We start from the raw sequence: 17641 nt of genomic DNA, 5'->3' as shown, positions 1-17641 counted from the left end.
GATGTAATGGTAACCGTTGTTAGTTTGAAGAAAAAGGGCCATACCTATGACAGAAAGCATTAGAACAACATAGTATCGTCTCGTAATCGTCGTAACACCCATAATTCGAGATAATTGCGCCTGCAATTAACAGCTTTTGGAATTTAATGCGAGCGAAGAATTAGTAAAACTTCTGATACCTTGGTATGTCAAGCTAGTATTCCGAAAATATGACATATGTATTCGCCTTATTTTTTAGGGTATGTAGCCATTTTATTAGGACTCGTTAGTGACAGATATTTCTTAGTGATGTAGAGCAGTGAGATTGCATGGAGACAGCTGCGTCATCTAGCCGGAAGATATAAAAAACTCGGGAGAAAGTACGGATGGCCTATCCTATACCGTCTCTATATAGAGCTCTACTTTACCAACACGTACATTGTAGATTTCAACGTTTTCGGCTCATAATAAAATGAGATTGCAGCGTTACTAGCGCTAAAAATTGAATATAAATACGACGAAGTAACTGTTTTACTTTACGTTGATTCGTCAGTTTGTTTGCCACATAGTGACATAAGATGCAGATCTATTGCATAGCTCGTCTGTGGTTAAATGTTTTTATAGGAATATTATTTAGCTGTGTTGGTAGCACGCGCCCTGCAGAAATATATTTCACTTTGTTACTATCCGCCAATCGTCACGCGTATTTCTAACTAACCAATTATTGCAAGGTCTCGTCCGGTCTCGTCTTTCGTTTTCTTCTGGAAAAGTCAGGCGTGTACTTAAGTGTCGTTCTCTGTCAGGTTATTTAACTGTTAAACAAACGAAATAAAAATGTTCAAGCCAGGGGCTGTTCCGATCGTTGTTTTAAGTAAGTTAAAACAATGATAATTTTGATACTCGTTTGTTTAGAGACCGAACGGAAAGACCTCTTTTCTCACGATGTCGTGTGCTTTGATTATTGCAGGCCAGAATACGAAACGGGATAGCGGCCGGAAAGTACAGAGGGAGAATATCCAAGCCGGCAAGGTGAGTCCAATACTCTATCACGAATTTACCTTTTAAGGTGTCCAGCGGTCGGCACGCCCACGTGTATTATCCTTTAAGGAATATCCCACTAAAATCATTTATAACTGTGTCTAAATGGTATCGATAACTTTTATACCGAAAATTGAAAATAATTTTTTCTATAAATACTACTTTAAATTCACGCCGCATTATCTACTATGATCAGTTTTGTAATGGCTTGCAAATGTCTTACAGTTATATTATAAGTAGCTTAATACATGTTTCTTTGCTTTAAAAATTATAATTCAGACTTTTCATACTTATACTTTTGTATAAAGGCGATCGCGGATGTCATTAGAACATGTCTGGGACCACAAGCAATGTTGAAAATGTTGATGGACCCAATGGGGAGCATAGTCATGACCAACGATGGAAATGCTATATTACGTGAGATAACGGTACAGCATCCCGCTGGAAAGTCGATGATAGAAATAGCCAGGACTCAAGACGAGGAAGTTGGAGATGGTACAACATCGGTTATCGTATTGGCGGGAGAGATATTGGCCATCGCCGAGCCGTTCCTCGAGCAGAATATGCATCCGACCATTATAATCAGAGCATTCCGCCAAGCTTTAGAAGACATGGTGGCAATTCTCAACGAACAAGTCAGCATAGCCTTGGACTGCAACGACAGAAAGAAATTGACTCAAGTCATAAATTCTTGCGTAGGAACTAAATTTATCGGCCGTTGGTCCGATTTAGCATGTCAGATCGCTTTAGATGCAGTTTACACTGTTATGCTCGAGGAGAATGGCAGACGGGAAATAGATATAAAGCGCTACGCGAAAGTAGAGAAAATTCCCGGCGGTTCGATCGAAGACAGCACTGTTCTCAAAGGGGTGATGTTCAATAAGGATGTTACGCATCCGAAAATGAAACGATGCATTAAGAACCCGAGAATAATTCTGCTGGATTGCCCCCTAGAATATAAGAAGGGAGAATCGCAGACTAATATAGAAATAATGAAAGACACTGATTTCACCAGGATTCTGGAGCTGGAAGAGGAGCACGTGAAGAAAATATGCGAAGATGTTATATCTGTAAAACCCGATGTAGTGATCACCGAGAAAGGAGTCTCAGATTTGGCCCAACATTATCTTGTGAAAGCTGGAATTTCGGCCATTCGTAGGCTGAGAAAGAGCGATATTAATAGAATTGCAAGAGCTTGCGGCGCGACTGTTGTTAACCGTACGGAAGAATTACGAGAAGAAGATGTCGGTACTAAAGCTGGCCTATTTGAAATCAAGAAGCTGGGCGACGAATACTTCTGCTTTATTACAGAATGCAAAGATCCCAAGGCGTGCACTATAATTTTGAGAGGTGCCAGTAAAGATGTATTAAATGAAACTGAAAGAAATTTACAGGACGCTCTTCACGTTGCAAGAAATCTTCTCCTTGAACCGAAATTGGTGCCAGGTACTTAATGTTTCGTTCTTAGAAATACTTACGTATATGCTCAAGCATTGTACATTAATATCGAATTTCTCATGTTTATCAAAGGTGGAGGAGCAGTGGAGATGTCAGTATCAAGGCTTTTAACAGAGAAAGCAGCGAGTCTCGCGGGTGTGGAACAATGGCCTTACAAAGCTGTATCACAGGCGCTAGAGATCATTCCACGAACTCTTGCGCAGAATTGCGGGGCGAACACCATTAGAACATTGACCGCGCTGCGTGCAAAACATGCCAGTGGAGAGATAACATGGGGTATTGATGGGGAGACTGGTCAATTGGTAGACATGAACGAGCGTGGCATATGGGAGCCGCTCTCTGTTAAGTTACAGACGTACAAAACGGCTATAGAAACTGCCATTCTACTGCTGAGAATCGATGACATCGTCTCGGGAAGCAAGAAGAAGAAAGCAGACAATGAGCCCACTCCACCTGCAAAAATCTCAGAAGAAGCTATGAAGGATTGAATGCGCTAAATTTATATCGCACTCGAAATGCTTTTATTTGTGTTAACATTTAATAACTCATGTCCACGATAATTTTATTGAGACTCGATTCATGTTCACAAAAAGCACTATTTGCCTGTCCTGTATGCATTTTCATATAATAAAGCTATCTTAATAATCTATTAAAGAGTAATGTGCGAAACTGCAATTATCAACAAATTATTTTCATCGGGTAGCTTCCTTTTCATCGTAACTTCACAGGATCCACGTCGTATCTACGCATCTGTACATACCGGCAATGCGTTCTACAAATAGTACATACCGTCCCGCTGTATGTTTAATATACCACGAAGTAATACAATACAATACCGCGTAAATGTTACGTACTGAACTTTCGTGCGCCTACCATTTCCATACATTACGTCTGAGCAGTATGCATAAATTTTATCCTTGCAATTCAAGTTGCATCATGTATGAATCCACGAAAGCTCCTTTACACGAAGCAGAATGAACATAAAACGTTATTTCATACATCCTAACTGTTCCTAATCATTTCATCTCCACTCATAATGAAGCTAGAATTTGAAAATTCCTTGAAACAAAACGAAATATGTAGCTGATCCGCCGCAGTTAATGCTCTGTTGTGCGATAATTTTTAGCATGCTGCGGCAATTAAATATCGCCTGTTCAGACATATTTAATCAGGGTGTAATTATTTGGTAATGGTCTGCGGTGCGTGGACCAAGCGGTTCGAAAAGATCGAGGGAGAAGGTGCTATGGGATTGCGATGGAATTTTGAGGAAGGTGGCGTTTCACGCGATACAGGTATATCGATTGTGTGTGTAGGGTGGCCGGCATGAGTGAAGGCCGACGAATGGGACAGAATTTTCGTAACGGCTCTTTGCGAAACTTTTTGAGACTGTTCGGTTGAACTGAATGATGAGCATGAACGTGAGATGATGCCAGGCACGTCTCGCCAATCGGAAACTTCGAACGGTGGTAAAAACCGACTTCCTCTCCATTGTTTTTAATTGTTTTATGCGTTATTGCGCCCGATATTTCTGTCAAGGCTGGCAGATGTTTAATATTTCTCCGCGGGCTGGATACGATCCGGGGATGCAAACTATGCCATCAGCGGTTCCTAACACACGATTAACGTTTCATTAATGAGAATGGATCCACGTGGTTGCGTGTGTACGGAAGTGATTTTCATATCTGTTTACTACGAGATTGACAGGTGTCTATATTCCGTTGGTTTCGGGCATCGACCGTTAACGTACGATTATCTATGTGTATTTGCACGGATTCATAGTAAAAGCTGAAAGAGAGTATCCTCTGTTCTGTCTCCTTTTTTCTGTGCCCGGCGATATTGGTAAATATTTCATTGTTCAGTAGCGTTTTGAAGCAACGTATTTATGGAGAGAACACAGTGCATAACAGAACATGTTCATGAAAGTTTACTTGCCGCTATTTCTTTTATTTCTATATGTACTACGGTTTCTATCGTTAAGCGAATGATATATCTCACATGGATTTGTAATGTCATTTTCTTGCAATTAGGCCCTGAGTGGGACACATTGATGGAGGTTCATCATGAACCGATCGAGAAGAATTATAAATTATTGGAGGAGATTGGCAAGTAAGTGTTTACCGATCGTTTCTTCTTCATCTCGAATATGTGCCTGATCAACTGTCTGTACACTTACCCATTACAGAGGACAATTTGCGATAGTACGAAAATGTATGGAAATAAAGACTGGAGAGCTGTACGCTGCCAAAATTATGAGAAAGAGACGAGTTGCCAGAGGCGTGGCAGCAGAAGACATTGGTAGATGCCTCTAATCGTATATTTGCGATTTTTCCTTATGAATAACTGGTAACTTCCTGTTTTAGCTCGAGAAGCAGGGTTATTAGCACGACTGAGGCACCCAAATATTGTTTCGCTGCACAAAGTTGTAGACACAGGCACAACAGTTGTTTTACTTTTAGAATTAATTTCTGGCGGAGAACTATTTCACTGGGTGCCATCCGGCGAATTAGAGGCTGCTCATGTGGTTCGTAGCTGTACGTCTAAATCTGTCGTTGAATTGAGATATCAAGCCTGACATCGATTATATGTTTTTATAGGTCCGACAAGTTTTAATGGCGCTCAGTCATTTACATTCTCACCAAGTAGCTCATTTAGATATCAAGCCAGAAAATATTCTTTTATCAACGCCTCCCCCGATGCCAAGTATAAAGTTAATAGGTAATACACAAATATTGCTAATTCGCTAGCGAGGTTCGCTGAAAGGTGTAGAGTTTAACGTAAGTCAGCATAATTTCTTTCTTATGTAGATCTAGGTCTTTCGCATCGTTTAGTACCTGGATCGGAGCACAGAGCACTGTTTGGTACGCCTGAGTTCGTCGCCCCTGAGATTGTAAATTACGAGCCTCTCAGTTTGGGAACTGATCTTTGGGCAGTCGGCGTTTTAACGTATATTCTTTTAAGCGGTGCGTCTCCGTTTTTAGGCGAAGATAAACAAGAAACTTACGAGAATGTCTCCGCTTGTCAGTATCAGTTCGACAATGAGTATTTCAGTACCGTGTCTGAAATTGCCAAAGATTTCATACGATCCTTGTTGACCAGGGATCCGAAGTAAGTGGAAAAGTTTATAGCTTATATTAAGCGTCGCAGCTTTGTGATCGATGAGCTTAAAATTAAATGAAAAGATAGTATGAGAAACATTTGACTTTCAGAGAAAGAGGAACCGCAGAATCGTGCCTTAAACATCCTTGGATCCTCACGGTCTGTTCCTGAATGCACTATTATAATTTCCTTTCACAATTCAGCTAGAGCTGATTATAACTTTTGTTTTTCCACCACTCGAATTATCTTCTTTATTTCACACGAAATAATGTTTATTTATATACATCATGTGGTTAATGCTAGTATCATCTGTACAGTTACATCATACGTACAAATTATTTCTCACAGAATATACATTATTAAGTTAAACATATACTTTTCTTTTAATACACATATATACCTTAATTATGTTTTAGGAAATACATATTTCTTCATACAGTGCCACTTAGTGTTACAGGAGAATGTTTCGCACTGTAGTAATTTGTCTTTAAAAAAAGTTGGTTGTCACCGAAACAACGTAACATTGAACAATTGTATTTTTCTCGTTATTCTGTAGGAGTCAGAAGCCTCTCAAGGTCTTGGTGGAGCTATGATTAGTGCCGTTAAACGAGGCTGTGTCGAGGCTGTATTTCAATTATTGCTACAAGGAGCACCGTTGAACGTGAAAGATTCTGTGAGATTTATTTCCTAATGTACAGATCGTTCAAGCCGCGTGCAATGCGAATAGGATGTAAACAGTCGTGTTTCTTCAAACAGAAAGAAGATACACTTTTACACATAGCTTGCGAAGCTGGGGACGAAGGAATGGTAACCTTTTTGATAGAGAACGGCATAGATCTGGATACACCCAATAATAAAGGCTTAACACCACTGCACGTGGCTGCTAGGCACGGTTTCATTAATCTTGTTAGACATTTGTGCCTTGCTGGTTGTGACATCGACAAAACAAATCGTGGAATTAGAGCGGATGTGACAGCGATTAAGTACGGACATCCCGATATCGCATCACTGTTGGACAAACTTCGAAATGTATGTTGTTAAACGATGTACATTTAACGGCGCCTCTCCTCTATACTAATGCCAGCTTCCATTGTAGCCCGTCCAACGCGAGAATTACATTAAACAGTTGCAACCGACGCACAGACCAATAGATCGGCTGCACATAAGACTTTTAGGGCACTGCGCGTCAGGAAAATCATCTTTAATAAATTCATTAAAATCCGGCATCTTTAGTTTTGGGTTCTTTAGACGGTCAAGAAGCCAGAATTATACAGCAAAGGTGGCTATTTACTATAACCGAAATACTAGTAAAAGAAAAGATTTTACTGAGAACGATACTTTTATGTTTAGAGGGAACCGAGTATCGAATTAGATGTAACTAGCAAGCATGGTTCGCTTAGTTTTGAATATAGCGATAGTGAATATGAAGGTACACAGGGGGTAGAATGGAGTCGCGGTAACGTGGGTAAGGAAATCGCATCATCTTTTATGATAATTAATGCCGAAGGCAGATGTATTTATGAATGCAACTTGATAGGTGGAGAATGCGTCTTTTGGGAATTATGTGGACGCGAAGAGTTTCTGGCGTCTTATCACTATGTACTTACCTTTCAACAACCTGCGGTGCATCTTATTACAGTCAGTCTTAGAGAACCCCTGACCGTGCAACTTCAGCAAATCAAATTCTGGCTGCGGTTTATTTCCGATCGTATTGGATCGACGCATTTCGGTAAGTTTAGTTAATTGTGAATTCATTACTGTGAAATCGTGACTGTTACTAACTTCCAAAACACCTGTTTCTAACGTAGGTTTTGGTGGCAAATACAGCGATGTAAAAATAATCTTAGTCGGGACTTACGCGCCAGAACCTCTTGCCCCGAACACGAATAACGGTAGCCTTCTCGCGCCACTTTTACCTTTTCTAAAAGAATTCACGCCGATTTTGGGAGACGAACCGCAAATGGTTGCAGTGGATGCAACTAATCCTTCTAGTCCTGGTCTGAAACTTCTAAGATCTTACTTGAATAATGCGAGGATGGAATTTCTAGAGGTGAAGTGATTATAGAATTTATAAAAATTATTTTACTAACTCATATTTCGTTACACGTATAACAAGAAAAAACTTTCCGTTATTATCGATCGTTGCAAAAGAATACGAAACAAAGATATTATTGGGATAATCCTAGTGCTAACTAAATGATTTCTTGTAACAGATTTCACATTTCGAAATTCTGTACTAAATTCCCGAAACACATGAAACTAACGAAATCATTGCATGTAGACGTACATAGCATAAAATGAAATATGTAAAGATCATTTTACACTTGATCCGAGTTGGGAGTTTAGAATACAAACCTTGTCTGAATGTGTTATCGTGCCGAGTTCGTAGTCACTGGAACGAAAATTTGAATAGGTAAATAGCATAAACAATATCATGGGTACAGTAACATTTTCGGACACGATTTCTGTTCGAAAGTCTCAGGTCGGGGTCAGTAAGATCGGTGACCGCGAAATCCCGGAATCTTAAATCATTTCATGCTTGATTGCACGGGGCACTGGTTCAGTCTAGTAAAACTGACGATATACCATTGAAATATTTATGCAGGATATACTGAATATGAAAAGGTTCAGCTTTAATATCTTCGTGTACATAACTATACTTCCACATTCTTTTACAGGGATGAGGCCAGTGTTTGTACAGCATGCAATAAATGTGTGCATTACCATTTTCGAAACGGTTCTGATTAGAATCGGGTCATCTCATTTTGCATACCGCCAATTATATTTGTACGAATCACATATCTGTTTGATTTCGAATCCTGTAATGTCGACACCACGTTAAACAGATCATTAATTCCTAAATACTGTGCAATCATTTTTGTTGAAGTTATGATTCAGTAATCCATGGTCATTCATGATGCATGGTTGATTTAATACATATATATATATATACATACATATATGTACCAAGTAACAGAGCTCATCGAAAGTGATATTTTGGATTTTTCACGATTTTCGATGAAAGTACTTATTTGTGATGTTTAATCGAGCACTCCTAACGAAGAAACTATCGTTACAGATGAACAACCTTTTTCTTATATCTGCTCTCACTCTATCACATGATCAATTTACTAACGACATATATTTTAGTTGCTGATTATTTGGTCATTAACGTTTATTAACATCAGCCTTACTGCATGCAATGCATGATGTAGGAAGGACCGGAAGTTGCAGAAAGTATTCTCCGACGTGACACGCCGCGGGCTGCGGCCACGTACGTGCCCTTGGCGAATCTTGATAAACAGGTCGAACTATTTCTCAATTCCTTTGATAAGTGATGTGTAATAATGAAACTGTTAATTTATTTAATAATTGTTCTAACGCTTGATCCCATTAATACATACATGCACTATTGTCCAATGCAATAAAAAGAATTACTCTTGTATATATTTTCTGCATCAGTGTATTTATTTGAATTGCTCTTTCTTTTCTATTCTATCATTAAGGATCCAATAATCTTATTATAGAGCGCGCTAGTCTGGACCGGTCTCGCTGAAGCTTGGAGAACGTATGCGCAATCTTTAGAGGTACCTCCCGTAATGCTCACGCAGGAGGAATTTCTGAGGGAAGTGAGAAAGATTAATCCGTTAGTTTGTTTAGAGCATTGTAGACACCTTGGATTACAATTGCAGGTTTGCGCTCCCGTTGCATTTTCGTCGGTCGTCTTTAATCATTGATATATTAATCGAGTGTTCGTCCTCAGAATTTAGGGGAATGCATGCTTCTTCCCGGGAATTTGATAGTTCTAAGTCCAGAGTGGTTCTGGCAGGATGTAATCAATTGGCAGTTGAGTCCAGAACAAAGAGGACGCCTCGGAGCGCGTACTACAGGGGTTTACGCTTTGGAAGATTTTCAGGCTCGCTGTCCTTGCCCTGCGGGTCAAGCTTTACAAGCCTTGCAAGCAGTAAATTTATGCATTCAAGTAAGTCTCCGCCGAAATTGACTCCAACGAGGTTTTCATTTGTTTACACAGTGAAATTACTTTATTCTATATCAGTGCGAAGTGGACGACGACGAAGTAGAGTATGAAATACCCTGCTTGAACCTTATCGAGCGTTTACCAGGATTATGGGAACCATGGAAACCATGCTCCAATATCCTGCCTCACACAGGTCTTCGCCTTTGCCCAGCCGAAGCACCTTTATATCATTTGATAGCGGTATTTCCACATTTACAAGTGTGTATAATAACCAACAGTTACCAGTTTCCTCTGTTGTACTCTAATGTACGCTACTAATGGCTATATGATACATCGTGCAGGCACAACTGAGAAAAATAACTCAGTCTTGGGATCCATTGAACACAGATTTATATCAATGGTGGCGAGGATCGAAATTATGCATCGGACCTTGCGAAAGTATAATAACTTTCGAGGAAGAAGACCAAAGTTGCATAGAGATAAGAGTACGTGGCCCGCGAGGCACCAGCGCCCAATGCTTTGCACTTTTTAGCATTATTTTCGATGCTATCGATACAACTATCGAATTAGTCGCTCCTGGGATGTTACTTGAAAGACATTGGATGAGCCCTAGTCAACTTCGGGAATACGACGAAGTTAGTTCATTCAATCGTGAACGATTTAAACATTCAACAGGCGAAGTAATGCAATTAAAATTAACCTTGTACGTGTCTGCAGGTTGTGCACTCGTGGGAACCAGCGCCGATGATATCGGCTCTAATAGACAAAGGTCTCGAAGAGGCGGTTCTTAAAAATCCATTGAACGGTCGGGAAGAGACTATATGGGACATAGTAAGTTTTGGCTTGCCTTTAATGGAAAATTGCCTTCCTGGACCAAAGCAACCAATAAAGCAGATGAAGCCCGCTGTACAGAGAAGATTAGCGCAGATGCTGGACCCGCCTGATCGCCACGGAAGAGACTGGTGTTTGCTTGCCGTAAGGCTCGGTTTGGGAGATCGAGTCGCACAGCTGGATAGTACAGTAGACAGTCCAACATTAAGGTGAGGAAAATGGTGTACAGAATAAATTAGATAACATCCTGCTAAGCGGACTGGTTTTAAATGGGACATCTTCTCTGCAGATTACTGAACACAGCGGGTGCCGATTGTGCCGTGGGATCTTTGATACAGCAATTACGAGCTCTCGATAGAGAGGATGCCGTACACCTTTTGCTCTCTTATACACCAACGTACATATTATCAACGACTAATGACTCCGAAACGGGATCTAATCTTTCCAGATGACAATGCTGCATTTATCAATGGTGCATCAATACTTTCTAAAACGATGGATTTCTGAAAGGATTTTTTTTCACTGTCGCGTGGGTTTGATAAACGTATTAACGTCACCGCTTCCGCCCAACGTAAACTTTTGCATTGCTCTTTAAGCTAAGTACGTAAACATTGCCCGTGTACTTCTTTAGAGGTATGCCGATATGCACACGCACTGATGTGTACTTTTATATCAAGACATTAGAAAGCACCTTACGCGGCACAATTCTTTTTTATATATATATATATGCATACATAAGTTAAAAGTTTGCGTAATTTGCATAAATTTGTGTATCTTCTATTTACAAGCTCCTATAACAATCAATATCTATATATCATAATTTAAGTATCCTTGTTAGCATAAAAGAGGTTTTTATAATTCTATGTTTTCGTTAGGTTTGAAAATATTTACTCAAGATGATCTATATGAACGAGTTTTAAGTTTTTAATATCGGGACATTCGTTTCCATTATGAAATATCTGTAAGAGTTTGAATTGTGATATTACATTGTATGATTAACAGGATCCGTGATCGAGTTTTCTTAAGTGAACTTTTATCAGATGAATAATTCTAAATAATGTGTATGCGCATGCGTGGCCCACAAAACAATGCATTCACGCACCACGTAAACACGATTGATCATCGTATTTGATACTAATATTGTTTTGAAGGCTTTTCTTGATATGCATATATACTATATCTTGCCAAAACTCAGTGTCAATGCGCGCTGCTTTTTGACTTCTATGGTATTTAGAAACTATTTACGCGAGAAGGGAGTGATACTATTCGCACAAGTCTTCGCTTTTTTGGTACAGCTATCTACGAAGCTCCATTTTTTAAAATGGACATTTTTTACTAAAAACGACATTCCTAAAGTACTTAATCTGTGCCATAAACACTTTGCTCATACGTATGTATTAAAACGTTGAAAACTTTTTCTAAGTTCTCTAAATTCACTCCTCTGCAACTTCTTGTAAAACTGAGGCACTTTACTTAAAAAGCCGAGGTTTACGAATAAAAAAGACGATTTCTTGATGAAACTTTATCGTAGCCGGTGCGTTTGGCTTGAGACTGTTCATATTTCGTAGACACAGGGGCGCACTATTCGTGTGCGATGCGCATGGGTATATATCATAAGAACAATTGAAATTTCTTGTTCATGGAAGACATAATTCTTTGAACATATCTATTACGTATTAATTTTATCCACTGGATACTACTTGAACGTAGCGTGTTAAGTAGGGTACGATTTATATATCCTTACTTTACAGAACACGATATTTCATACGCATCTCGAAGATGTGAAAAATATGTTTGTTCGCGTTAAAGATGAGCACGAAGAAGGTAGTGTGTTCGACTAGAAAATATCACCGGTATAATTAATCCTGATTCCGTTCGCACAAAATGTGCGAATAATGCTTCTGTTATCTTCTGTGTTCTACCTATACATGTTCATCGTAAAACAAGGATTTAATATACATAGTATTGTACAATTATAGACTCGAATTATCAAATTCATAAGTATTGAATTGCCCTTCGAAATTCGTACACTGAAGTTTCTGTTCTTCAAGCACTGTGTTCGTCCTATATTATACACATCGATGTCTAAAGTACAGAAGTTTCTTATGTATTTGTTGAGGAGTTATTTTCGTATCGTGTACAGTGAACAGTCAACACGTTGGCTTCTAAGAATCTTAAATTGCTCAGTATTGTTAATTGCGCGACACGTTGCAACTTTGTTTTGGAAAGCAGCTTTTACATAAGAGACCTTTATCGTAACTTCGACACGCTCGGATTAGAGTAACATATGCTTTAATATTTATGTTCCGTAGCTTTCGCTTGCTATTAGATAGAGGCAGTTGATACGACACAGCTATTGTTAAGGGAAAATCTGATAGTACGAGACCACGTGCGACAAAGACATTTCGCAGAGTAAGGAACTGTAAGACTACTTATATACCGTCTAAAAATAGGGAAACACCTTGATTTCGTTACGATCAATGGCGTTTACATTTTTCTAGTTTTTATAACGACACAACTTAAATTCCAAGGCGAGGCCGTTCTGTCGAAAACCGACCTGTAAATTTGCTTAACTTCTACGAGAACGTAGAGTTCGGTGGAGCGTATCATTAGAGAGGGGTATTCTTAAATCAGTAATCAAAATTAAGTCTAAAGCTCTCGGTGCGGCGTTTTAAGGATGTTGTCGAACATCGAGGATATCGTAAAGAGTACTGTAACATAAACTAGTCCTGTACATTTCTACAATCTACTGTAGATAACGATGCTTTTAAATTAGACACTGTAAAGTATGGAGAAAGTTGCGAGAAATTCTGTTCATTCCGTTTAGATATGTAAAACTCTCGGGGAAACATTCAATTGGCAATAGCTGTATGTTGCGCGTTCATTTGTAACGACAAAATATGAGAAATACATTATCTGAACGAAACGTGTAACCATTTCTTTTATACTACGAAACGAAGAATGTCAATAAAACCATGTTTCAATTCATTGAGAAACCAAGAAGAAACACCGCACTACCTCTGCGCGTTTAATTCCCATCAATTCTTCAAGAAAAATACTCCTCGTCACCTTCATTACCGCCGTCCTCGCGTTACTCCCAATTTCCGCGACATTCTCAATTATTCCGATTAAAAGATTACGGAGCGTCCGAACATACAAGCGCGCAATGGGATTCCCGCGTTCGGCGCCGCCCGAACTTTAAACGTGGTCGGAGCCGGCGTCGCTTCGATGGGTCGATCGATGCCACTTCCGTGGAGGCGGGAAAATTCGAATATTCGAGAGGGCGTGGGCCGCGGGTGCACGGAACGAAGAGTTTTTAAGCGGCCGCGAAACGATGGGCCGCCGTGCACCCGGTATGGTGTTTACCGCGAAGACTCGGTTACGCGGCGGACAGGAAACAGGAATGGAATTCTTTCGTGCCGAGAATAGCATAGGGGAGGTGGAGATCGCGTTTCGTTGGTGTAGTCAGTACGGTGACGAGGAATCGACCAGTAAAGAGCCCGGGATAAAATCGGGACGGCGGCCAACAAGGCGACAAAGCAATTATAGAATTGGATTGGATCGAGGAGTTCGAGGAGGCCCGCGTCGCCGGTTTCGTTTTATTTTAGCTTAGCTTTCGAAGGCATCCGGTTGTACATTCTCATCGCGGATCATCGCCACGAATTACAGTGAGTGCTGTCCCCGTTTTTCCACCTCCGATCCGTATTTCTCTACTCGACGGCCTGTTATTAAATAAATGTCGTTCGTCGGTGAGTAGCGTACGCCCCGGCGTCCGAGGCGCCTCGTTTATTTCAATACCGTTGGTACGCTGACCGAGAGAGGCCGAAGTAAGTACATTATTTAGTATAAAAAAATAGAGATTCCTCCTACCCGAGCACTCCCATTCGCGAAACAGAGTGACAATGTGAAAAGCCGGGATTGATAAGTCCGTGCGGTTATCTCTCGCTGTAGAAACGTAGCGACCGTAGTCGGACTAGGCAACCGCGTCGACGGACGGTGCTCCCTTCGAGACAGTATAGGTGGATTATTATTAACTCCCTCGTACTACCGAAATTGTCGTTATAACAGATTAATCCTCTTGTTCCTCTGCTGTTTCCGCTGCCGGGCGAGGACGGGATCACAGGGGAGAGAAGGGAACACGATCGTGGCCAGACTAAAAATTCCACTCTCGAGGGATACATTCCTCTGGATCGCTGCTGATGGATCTTTCTCGTTGTGTCTATCAGGTTCGAAGAGGCGGCGACGGGTTAATCAATAAACAGGGAGAGAAGCACCGATCGTCGTCATGGAGGCGATTAAGAAGAAGATTGCGGCGCTGAAGATGGAGATGGACACCGCGAACGAGAAGGTGGAGACGAACGAGACGAAGGCGAAATTGGAGAACATGCGGGCGGACAGGTTGTACGACGATCTGAGGGATCTGGAGAAGAAGCTGGCCCAGCTCGAGCGGGACTACGCGGTGGCCAAGACGAATCTGGAGCAGTCCACTGCCGATCTGGAGCACTGCGAGAAATCCTGGTCCAGAGTGCGTAAAGAGCTACCTACCTATTATTAAGCTTCCAGGCTGCCGGCGGCGCGTAATCGTTGAATTTCGTTAACAGGCGGAACAGGACCGTACCACCTTGACAAAGAGGGTGCAGGAGATCGAGGCGTCGCTCACCAAGAAGGAGGAATTGCGCCTATCTGCTCAGCTGAAGCTTGGACGTGCGACAGAGCTTGCTGACGATGCGCAAAGGTCCATATTGCGATTATGAGACACGTTTAACAGTACTCTTCCTTCATTCTCACGTATCGTGGATCTTAAATGTCGCCCGCCTCAGAGACACGGCCGACCAAGTGTCGCTGTGCGTGCTCGTCGAACCATGGGCGAGATCTACGATCCACGATCGTCGTATATGCTCGTCGCTGCCCCGACGCCGTAGGGCCGATCAATGAAACGGGATGCTCCCTTCGATCGTAGAATGTGCAAAGTGCTGGAGGACAGGAGCCGGCTGGACGAGGAGCGCATGGAGAAGCTGATGCACGAGCTGAAGGACGCCAGGCTGATCGCCGAGGACGCGGACTCGAAGTCCGACGAGATATCGAAGAAGCTGCAGTTCGTCGAAGAGGAGCTGGAAGGGGCCGAGGAGAGGGTGAAAACCAGCGAGGCGTTTGTATAATTTCCTTGTGTTCGCTATTCCGAACGCCTCCGCAACACCTTGCTCACGCGTGCGACTCTGCCAACAGGAAAATCATAGAGCGGGAGGACGAGCTGTTCATCGTGCAGAACATCGTCAAGTCCTTGGAAGTGTCCGAGGAGAAGGTGAGCTAATTAGAAGCGAACTGATCTTTCATTTGGGAACCATGCTGTTCTGCATGAGCAGGTTTCATGTGTGCATTACCGGCGTAGGCTAACCAACGGGTGGAAGACTTCAAAGTGCAACTGAAGGAGCAGAAGAAGAAGCTGAAGGCGGCTGAGAAGCGCGCCATCCACGCTGAGAGGACGGTGAAGAAGCTGTTGAAGGAGGTAGACATGAAAGAAGGTGAGCTCGCCTGTCCCGGGTTGGCGCTTACGTTCTTCGGTACAGGGTCGGGTAATCGAGTTGTTATTTGTTCCAGACGAGCTCCGAGAAGAGAAGGAGAAGTACAAGGCGGTCTGCGACGACATGGACGCCACGTTCGCGGAAATGACGGGATATTAATCTCACTCGGACGGATGGAGTTTCTTTTATTTTGCTATTCTCTGCTGCTTTCGCTTGTTCGCTGCATATAACACGGGAGTCTCGCTTCTGTCTTTCAGCCGTGCTCAGCCGTGCCTGGATTTAATTCGTTATAGCGTATCGTGGGATGAGATCTTAAGGGGCTTCACGGAGTAACTTGCCACGCGAAATCTCGCAATTAACCCGGCGAATAAACGATGTATATTGCTAGTTTGCTAATGTAACCGCTTTGCTTTGTGTAACACGCTTTGTCAAGGCCTCTGCCGCGGCGCCAGCTGGCCCGCCGTTGCTTCAGGAACGATAGTCTTTCCCCATTTTTTTTTTTTTGATAGAACTGACGATAGATCGCCTATTTTTCTTTCAGAGGTTTCGAAGAGGAGTTGCCGACCGCGATACACGAATGCAAGCACGATACTGCGTCCCACCCCTTTTTATCGTTGTATGTCGAATCTGAATTTTCAATAAATCACATTGGAAAAGGTACAATCGCGCGTCCCATTTATTTTTCTAATTCCCTGTCGCGTACGATGCAAGGATTTCAAGGGAAAGAGCGATAACGATTCGCCTCTTCCGACGCTCCTCGATTAAGCTTGAATTAAATGATTAAATTGAACCCTGGATACCCTACGTAACATTGGAAATAATAAAGTAACTAATAAAATCGTTTCGTTTATGGCAGAATATATTTCCCTCAACCTCGGACGATGTTTCTTTGTGAAATCGTTATCAGAACGAAATATATGTTGTGCTTATCAGCTCCTGCCGCGCGCAATAGTTTTATTTTTTTAGCAACCACTGTGCTGCACGAAGCGGCACGGCAGATTTTTAATAGGGTCGTTCGAAAACCCGTGTACCTGTTGAGAGCCGAGTGTCAGCTTTGCGACAAACGAGCGATCGGATAAGAGCATAAACGTCTAGAGAAGTCGAGGAATCCGTTTGCGTCTAACTAAAGAAGCGGACTGCTCGGTTCTTTTGCATTTCTTCGAGTCTATAAAGCATTGTCCTCGCCGGTCACCGAGTGCAGTAACCCGCGAGCTTTGCTTTGTAAAACCGTACGATCCAGTCTGCCTGAATACTGTTCTTCCGAAACGCCAGTACGTAAAAGTCACAGATTTCACGATCGCGAGAGCGAAAAGCCTGGCGGAAGTGTTGAAGTGCATCAAATTTAACGATTCATTTGACAGTGTATAGCCGAGTTAGCGAAGCTGTGTTCGCGATAACAAAGCGAGCAAACAATTCGGATTTTCCATTTATAAACAACATTCAGTAATTCACTACTCTATCAAAAAAAAAACCCTGATCCATATTATATCTTGTTGTTTCTCGCGTTACGATTAATTGCTATGCATCCATTTGATTAAATATTTGTTTCACTTTCGAAGGGAATCGCGAATATTCACGTGGAACAGTTTGGGAAGCTTCGAAAGCTTCGTATCTTGCGCCACTTTCGCGTTGACAGTGACTTTTGTTTTTGCTACAAAGGGATGCTTAACTTAATCGATTCGCGAGCCTACTAATGAGCAACAGCGGCTCAGAGAGTCATTTTAAAATGAAACAAGGT

General features: G+C 41.7%; 3 protein-coding genes across 9 annotated transcripts; all 3 read left to right on the top strand.

Annotated features, from left to right (window-relative positions):
* Window positions 1-656: 656 nt before the first annotated feature.
* Cct3 (chaperonin containing TCP1 subunit 3) lies at window positions 657-3129 on the top strand. The gene is made up of 4 exons (XM_076807792.1): window positions 657-850; window positions 947-1008; window positions 1326-2463; window positions 2548-3129. The coding sequence occupies exons 1-4, from the start codon at window positions 814-816 to the stop codon at window positions 2961-2963; spliced, it is 1653 nt and encodes a 550-aa protein (XP_076663907.1). The 5' UTR covers window positions 657-813; the 3' UTR covers window positions 2964-3129.
* Window positions 3130-3589: 460 nt separating this feature from the next.
* LOC143366609 (death-associated protein kinase 1) lies at window positions 3590-13369 on the top strand. 6 transcript variants are annotated; one of them, XM_076807783.1, is made up of 20 exons: window positions 3590-3767; window positions 4503-4581; window positions 4658-4770; window positions 4836-4996; window positions 5070-5190; window positions 5280-5580; window positions 5682-5730; window positions 6128-6244; window positions 6328-6600; window positions 6668-6850; window positions 6922-7036; window positions 7109-7300; window positions 7380-7621; window positions 8787-8876; window positions 9099-9263; window positions 9335-9553; window positions 9629-9808; window positions 9892-10185; window positions 10268-10590; window positions 10671-13369. In XM_076807783.1, exons 1-20 carry the CDS (start codon window positions 3665-3667, stop codon window positions 10831-10833), a joined length of 3483 nt encoding a protein of 1160 aa, XP_076663898.1. In that variant the 5' UTR covers window positions 3590-3664; the 3' UTR covers window positions 10834-13369. The 6 variants fall into 6 exon arrangements, with proteins under 6 accessions (XP_076663898.1, XP_076663902.1, XP_076663900.1 ...); XM_076807785.1 differs by lacking the exon at window positions 3590-3767 and adding an exon at window positions 3780-3941; XM_076807786.1 differs by lacking the exon at window positions 3590-3767 and adding an exon at window positions 3963-4136.
* A 359-nt stretch (window positions 13370-13728) lies between these two features.
* On the top strand, window positions 13729-16566 carry LOC143367543 (tropomyosin Lep s 1.0101). Of its 2 annotated transcripts, none has more exons than XM_076809494.1 (7): window positions 13729-14049; window positions 14608-14906; window positions 14983-15116; window positions 15342-15530; window positions 15608-15683; window positions 15771-15903; window positions 15980-16566. In XM_076809494.1, the coding sequence occupies exons 2-7, from the start codon at window positions 14667-14669 to the stop codon at window positions 16060-16062; spliced, it is 855 nt and encodes a 284-aa protein (XP_076665609.1). In that variant the 5' UTR covers window positions 13729-14049; window positions 14608-14666; the 3' UTR covers window positions 16063-16566. The 2 variants fall into 2 exon arrangements, with proteins under 2 accessions (XP_076665609.1, XP_076665610.1); XM_076809495.1 differs by lacking the exon at window positions 13729-14049 and adding an exon at window positions 14089-14208.
* Window positions 16567-17641: the final 1075 nt, after the last annotated feature.

Source organism: Andrena cerasifolii, chromosome 3 (genome assembly GCF_050908995.1).
Source record: "Andrena cerasifolii isolate SP2316 chromosome 3, iyAndCera1_principal, whole genome shotgun sequence".
In the NCBI taxonomy this organism is placed as follows: Eukaryota; Metazoa; Arthropoda; class Insecta; order Hymenoptera; family Andrenidae; genus Andrena; species Andrena cerasifolii.
The sequence above is the reverse complement of the archived record's forward strand: the minus strand, read 5'-3'. Positions and strand labels throughout refer to the sequence as shown.

What these genes read in the sequence shown, in the direction of transcription:
- LOC143367543 (XM_076809494.1), top strand. Translation starts at nt 14,667, where the DNA reads ATGGAGGCGATTAAGAAGAAGATTGCGGCGCTGAAGATGGAGATGGAC. An exon ending in AGGGTGAAAACCAGCGAGGC is followed by an intron (nt 15,531 to 15,607) that starts GTTTGTATAATT and finishes CTCTGCCAACAG; the next exon opens with GAAAATCATAGAGCGGGAGG. An exon ending in TGGAAGTGTCCGAGGAGAAG is followed by an intron (nt 15,684 to 15,770) that starts GTGAGCTAATTA and finishes TTACCGGCGTAG; the next exon opens with GCTAACCAACGGGTGGAAGA.
- Cct3 (XM_076807792.1), top strand. Translation starts at nt 814, where the DNA reads ATGTTCAAGCCAGGGGCTGTTCCGATCGTTGTTTTAA. An exon ending in TGTTCCGATCGTTGTTTTAA is followed by an intron (nt 851 to 946) that starts GTAAGTTAAAAC and finishes TGATTATTGCAG; the next exon opens with GCCAGAATACGAAACGGGAT. An exon ending in AGAATATCCAAGCCGGCAAG is followed by an intron (nt 1,009 to 1,325) that starts GTGAGTCCAATA and finishes TTTTGTATAAAG; the next exon opens with GCGATCGCGGATGTCATTAG.
- LOC143366609 (XM_076807783.1), top strand. Translation starts at nt 3,665, where the DNA reads ATGGTCTGCGGTGCGTGGACCAAGCGGTTCGAAAAGATCGAGGGAGAA. An exon ending in TTATTGGAGGAGATTGGCAA is followed by an intron (nt 4,582 to 4,657) that starts GTAAGTGTTTAC and finishes TACCCATTACAG; the next exon opens with AGGACAATTTGCGATAGTAC. An exon ending in TGTTGGACAAACTTCGAAAT is followed by an intron (nt 6,601 to 6,667) that starts GTATGTTGTTAA and finishes CTTCCATTGTAG; the next exon opens with CCCGTCCAACGCGAGAATTA.